The sequence below is a fragment of the Arachis ipaensis genome, chromosome B03 (assembly GCF_000816755.2).
Source record: "Arachis ipaensis cultivar K30076 chromosome B03, Araip1.1, whole genome shotgun sequence".
NCBI classification, from domain to species: domain Eukaryota; kingdom Viridiplantae; phylum Streptophyta; class Magnoliopsida; order Fabales; family Fabaceae; genus Arachis; species Arachis ipaensis.
Window position 1 is genome coordinate 121,030,991 of NC_029787.2, and position 6,459 is coordinate 121,037,449.

A 6,459-nucleotide genomic window follows, 5' to 3' on the forward strand; every position below is an offset into this window, starting at 1 on the left:
GTAATTGTATTTAGGTGTGTCCAGAGTGTTCGAAAAAGAATTTTTTATTTTTTTATTAAGACACGGTTGAACACAACAAACACGTGTGTCAGACGAATATCGATGAGTGTCGTGTCTAAAATATATCCCACACAAATACGATAATTCAGTGAAATGTCCGTGCTTTGTAGCTCCTCGTGCTAATCCCATGTGGAGATTTTCCGTGGGATAAAATTAAGAAAAATATTGTGCAATGAAGAGTGAATTATTGTTGATGATATGCATCATGTATGATAAGTTGATAAAAGACATAAACATTACATAGACGATATACTTATAGTCGTATATACACATGAAGTTTATGTTAGATAGTTTAATAATTTTATAAACAATAATGCGGTAGAAATTCCATAAATATAATTTTTATTAGTGTAAAAATAATCTATTTTTCTTGCTTGAGGTGTTTTTTTATTATACTGTAATGTAATGTTTTATTAATTAAAACAACTATCCATAAGATAATTATGTTCTTGAAAAATTTATTATTTAAAAAATTAGATTTTTGTTTAAAAAATTTAATCTAAAAGAAATAAAAAAGAGTTTTAAAATCAATTTAACTTATTAGGTAAAGAATTTATTACAATATTTAATTGATAAATTATTCAAAAATTAATTAAAAAACTATATTTAACAAAACCAAAGTTTTTTATTGTTATTATTATAATTGTTATAGTTTATTACTTCATAGACCAATTCCTATTTGTTGGATAATATTCACAAAAACCTCAAAGCTGTCAACAGTCAACACTTTTTAAAAAGTGGCCTAAGCACACCAATAAAATCCAACAAATAAATTATCATCATTAAAAACAAGTTAATCCAACGTAATTAATATTCATGATATTGACAATTGGACACAATTATACACACACTGCTTAGACATAGAGCCTGTCTACGAGTGGGGTAGCAACGCTAGTACGCGTCACCTTTCCTCTAGTGCCACCATGCTTCTTCAGCACATGAGAAAAAAATTTCCCTTCATCACAGTAACATGATCCGTTATGTGCTCAAATAGTTTCTACTGTTGTTCCTAATTCTATTTCTACTTTTGATTTTGGAGAAATGCTTTGGCTCAAATCTTAGCAAGATAGGCCTTTAAGTTTTTCCTAATTTTTTTCTTTTTTCCCCTTCAAAAAAGGACATGTAATTTAAATTAGAAAATAGCAAATTGGTTTTTTTTCCTCTTTATAATATTATTTGCTCATCACTCATTAACATCAGGTTAATAGTTAAATTTGTCTTTGAAAAATCATCTATTCTTCAAATTAGTTCTCAAATGATTTTTTCAGTCATATTAGTCCTTAAAATATAAACTTAAGTCAAATTGGTCATTCCGTTAGTTAGACGATGACGTGTCACGTTAAGTGTCACGTATCACCAGATGATTAGTTGACGTCTCAGTGACACCTAGCACGTCACGTGTCACTTGACATGTAAAAAAGTTATTTATAATCAAAATAGTCTCTGAAAGTTCAAACATAAGTCATTTTTATCCCTAAAATTTTAAAAATTAATCAAATTAGTCCTTATATAATTTTTTTATTTTTTCTTCGTAATATTAAATTTAAAATATTTTTTCATAAATGAAATTCGAATTGATAGCTCATTAATATTTTAAAGAAGTCTTGTAATTAAATATTTTGTTAGTTTTTTTTAATGCATGAAATAAAATATATATTTTTTTAATTTTTAAATTATTAATTTTTTTAATTAATTATTAATTTTTTAATAAAAAATGGAAAGAATTAAATCATGAGTAATTCGAATCTGGCCAATTCGAATTAATACGTGCAACGTGTGTAAATATAATTCGAATCACCCTGATTTGAATAGTTTGAATTACACTAATTCGAATTACATAAAATTAAAGTTATATAAATGACTCTTAATTGATTCATAAACCAATTTTTAATTTGACGAATTTCCATAATTTTTTTCTCCCTTGACTTAATATAATAATTTGCCCTTGACATGACATATTATTTTTTAGAAAATATATAGATAAATATAAATCGCTACAGAGGTACCGCGGTTAATATCTTTTAAGCATTCCATCAAAAATCGCTACACACAACCCAACGGAAATTGCTACATCACTACCGCAATTTACATCCAAATCATAATCCATCGTACCCATAATTTCCATAAAAAATAAGAGGCATTTGCGTCTTCAATGTATAGATGTTATATTCTGATAATATTGAAAGGCAAACAATTTATTTTAATAACTTGCCCTAAATTTATCATATAAGACAATCTCATTCTTTATTACCATTCAAACTATTACTACTATTAGGACTTACAAATTTTACATAAGTAACATGACTAGCATCAGTATTGTTAATCAAGGTGGCATCATCAAAGTAGGCATATTACTTTCGTGTGCATTGTAAACACTAATCACCATAATAGAGACAGGCATAATTACAATGGACAGTAATTCCATTCATATTTGCTAAAACTGGATTATTTAAAACGCTACTAATCACCATCATCTTCCAACTGGATTCTTATAATTACACTACTAAGCACCATCATCTTCCGGGTTGTTCACCCGTTCACATTCATCGATCCACTCACTGTATCTGCATTGTTCAAATTAGGATTCTTGAGTCAGGAAAAAATAATAATAAATAAAAACCAAACAAGGGAGGTAGAGGCGGAGCATAGTTTGCAGATATAATTGTTGAACTTACATGTCAATTGGCTCCGATAAAGCTGCAAAGAAAACAAACATATAAGACCACTAGCCTCAGCCACATCTAATTGTGCAAATAAATATAAAGATTAATAAACCCAGTAATGTATGACTTTGCATTTTCCAGATCAACAACGCTTAACCAACCAACCAGAAATTATTATTTATTAGCTTTGACAATAGATCTTGTTTTCTTTCGAAATTTCCTCCTATTTTCAGAATGGCTTGACAATATAACAATGAGACAAGTCTAAAACGCTTCAAAACACACACCATCCCCAACTTCATCAAAAGTATGATAAGATCACCAAGATAATATCATCAGTTAGTGGTATGGAAACAAAAGCCTATTTATCAGTCACCAACTACTTTAAATAAATATGATAAATGTAAACCACAGTACATTAAAACCAACCTGTGACAGTAGTGCTAAAGCTCTCTTGGCATATTCTGCAAGAAGCTTCCCCTATCAAGTTCTTCATATCACTGTAAAAGAATCACAAGAATGAACTTTGAACCGAGTAGTATCAATATTCTAACATATCAAATGGCGGCTTCCTGATTGATTTCAGTGATACATAAGCCTTGAGGTCTTTATGCAAACGGCATACTTTACAAAAATACATAAAAATTTGCTTACATGCGACATTCGACACTGGTGCCATGATTGCAGAAAGGGCAGCTGAAGACAGTGTCCAGCTTATCCATTCGCTTCTTTGGAGGTGGCTTCGACTTTGCCTTCCTCTTTCCCATCCCACAAATCCTGATCTTCATACAAGTGTTTTCAAGCAAGCAAAAGAATCAGTAAAAGAAAACAGTCAAAAAAATTCCTATGCATTTCCTAAAAGGCTAAGACTTCAGAATTTCTTTCTAAGTTCTGAGTTTCACATGGAGTAACAATCTGCAAGCCATTACAATTTTCCAGCAATTCAATCAAATAGGCAATTTCTTTTGGCTCCCTTTCTATGATTAACACTAATTAGAAATTGCTCCCAAAACAAAGAATCCTACCAGAGTACTGTAATTTTCGGTTGATTATAAAAAAAATTGAAAGAAAATTCCGATTTCCCCCTGCAGGCTGTATCTAATTACCAGATTTTTAATAGCTAACATTCACAAACCCTAAACAACACAAGCCCCATCATAGTCCTCTCTCCGAATCCCCTTCCCCGGAACACCAGAAAAAAGGTACATAACAAGATTAATACAGGAAAGGTTGAAACTACTTCATTTGACTTCTTGTTTACACAAATTTTCAAGCAGGAAAAACAAACAAAAAAAAAAGAAAAAGAAAGAAAGAAAATGAAAATTACAGATGAATTCTGGAATACATACGATGAAAAGAAACCCAAAGCAAATAAGGGATTAAGGAAAGAGATAACGTACACAGATCGGAACAAGAAACAGCACAAAAAGAGAATGCAGCAATTGGGAGTGAGGACTGAGGACTGGAAAGAGAAGTTAACCAAAGCGCTTACTTTATTTTAACTTTTTCCTTTTCCTTTTCCTTTTCCTTTTCACCAATGATTAAATATCCTTTAATTATTAGGGTATGTTTGGTACTTTGGTTTATGGATATTAGTAGAGTTAATTTTACACCAACCAAACGTACCGTTAGTTCGCGTTTGTTTAGCTACGAGTGTGTATGGGCCGGGTGAAACCAGGTTTGACGTGATCCAGATCCGATTCAAAATATACATTGGACTTATTTATTAGACCCGAATCCGATCCTAGATTCGATGAAACCTATACACTTTCGGGCCACGATTATATCGAGTGAAAACCAGGCCGTTAACATTATATTACCTTGATACCTTCTTATAAGTTAACATGTGAAAATATCCAAATTTCTAAGACTCCAACTATTATTTGATATGGTAAAATTCACTTAGAAAAATATAACAAGAACCAACTCTTCTCTAAAATTAAAGCATAACCATAATCAATACTAATATTATCTAATAACACCAAATATTTAAATCAATATAAATAACACAATATTATGCATTAGTCTAAAATCTTATACATTTTAAACATAAACATTAACTTAAAGTCTTATAATAACTAATAACACAAAATATTAAGGTTTACAATACTTAAATTCCACATAAGAATAGCCATCATTCATCACTAATAACACAAAATATTAATTGTGTATGATGACCGGGCCACCAGGCCGACTTCAGGTGACCCGAGCCATGACGCGGACCCGACCCAAAATAATGACCAGGTTTATTTTTAGACCCTTATCCGGTCCTGGACTCGATAAAATCACACCAAAATAGCCCCTAAAATGTTTGGGGTCGGGTCGGACCGGACCGGGTCGGGCCATGCACACCCCTTTTGCAGATAAGATACAAGGATATAAAGATACAAAATCGACTAGATAAGATATAGATAAAGATATAGTAGGTTTGTTTGAGCGCCATTCTCAAAAATGTTTTTTTAATTATATTTTTAAAATAAATTTTTTACAAAAATAAAAGTGATTTTATTTTTGAATATTTTATATTAAAAATTTTTTTTATTTATTAATTATGTTTGAGTTAAATAAGATAAAAATATTTTTTTGTTTATTTATTATGTAAAAAATATATTTTTTAAGAAAAAATCTTTTAAAAAAAGATGTAAATTGTAGCTTCTCAAAAAAGATTTTTTTTTTCTAATACTTTTACTTTTACTATTAGAAATTTGCCAAACACACTAAAAAAAAAATTTTTTTGTTTATCGATTTAATGACGCTCAAACAAGTACATTATATTTAGAGATACTGATTTAATCCTAACAAGAATGATAGGAGACACTAACAAGAAATACAATTTATTTTTTATTTTTCTTTCATTATTTTTATTAATTTTTTATAAATATATTTTTTATTATTCTATTTTTCTTCGCAAATTTTTTGAATAAAAAAAATGAAAATAAATTAAATTTTTATAATTTGTTCTAATTTATCACTAAATAAAATACAAAATATTAAATTTTATGTTTATGTCCTTTATGTCTTGTTGTGAGTGTCTTGTCTTATCCATTCTGATAATCAAACACCACATTATTGTTTAGTGAACCTAAACCTACTTTATTAAAGTGTGTCTGAAATATTTAAAAATTATAATTATTTGAATCATTTTTTAAAATAATATAGAGGTAAATACTAAATCGGTACTTGAAAAATTCTAGCGCTGACAATTATACAATTAAAAATTATTCAAATAAATATTTGCCATAGCGGAAGGGGATGCAACGACGAATGCCGGTCATGGCGGAGGAGACGCAGAAAGAACGCAACGACGTGTTGAAGAAGAAGAAGCAGCAAATACAAGAACACGGCAAGGTACTGCCATGGCGGAAGGAGACACAGTAACGTGTGGCGGAAGGGAACATGAAAGGGGACGCAGCTGCGTGTTAAAGAACAAGAAGCGGCGAACATGAAGAACGCAGTGTCGTACCATAGCGGTCTTCTTCTTCAATTGCCATGGTAAAAGGAGACGCAACGACATGTTGAAGAAGAAGAAGAAGCGAACACGAAAAAGAAGGAGGTTGTCAGAAATGTCGTCGGAGCTCTCTGTCATCATTGGAACTCTTTTTTAACGGTCGCATCAGCGTTTTCGTTCACTATGATGTCATCCTTTTTATGATTGAGTGATTTTGTCGAAGTTTAAAATTTTTTAAAAATTATTTTGTCAATAACAAAAATTAAATACTATTTTATTAGTACCAAA

At 30.3% G+C, this 6,459-nt stretch overlaps 1 protein-coding gene across 7 annotated transcripts; it reads right to left on the reverse strand.

Annotated features, from left to right (window-relative positions):
* Positions 2,279-4,284, reverse strand: LOC107631185 (transcription elongation factor 1 homolog). Of its 7 annotated transcripts, none has more exons than XM_016334542.2 (5): positions 4,124-4,284; positions 3,378-3,505; positions 3,153-3,223; positions 2,736-2,757; positions 2,279-2,624 (listed from the first exon to the last, which is right to left on the reverse strand). In XM_016334542.2, exons 2-5 carry the CDS (start codon positions 3,488-3,490, stop codon positions 2,564-2,566), a joined length of 267 nt encoding a protein of 88 aa, XP_016190028.1. In that variant the 5' UTR covers positions 3,491-3,505; positions 4,124-4,284; the 3' UTR covers positions 2,279-2,563. The 7 variants fall into 7 exon arrangements, with proteins under 7 accessions (XP_016190028.1, XP_020975161.1, XP_016190027.1 ...); XM_021119502.1 differs by having other exon boundaries at positions 2,736-2,801; positions 3,378-3,500; positions 4,124-4,280; XM_016334541.2 differs by having other exon boundaries at positions 3,378-3,500; positions 4,124-4,279.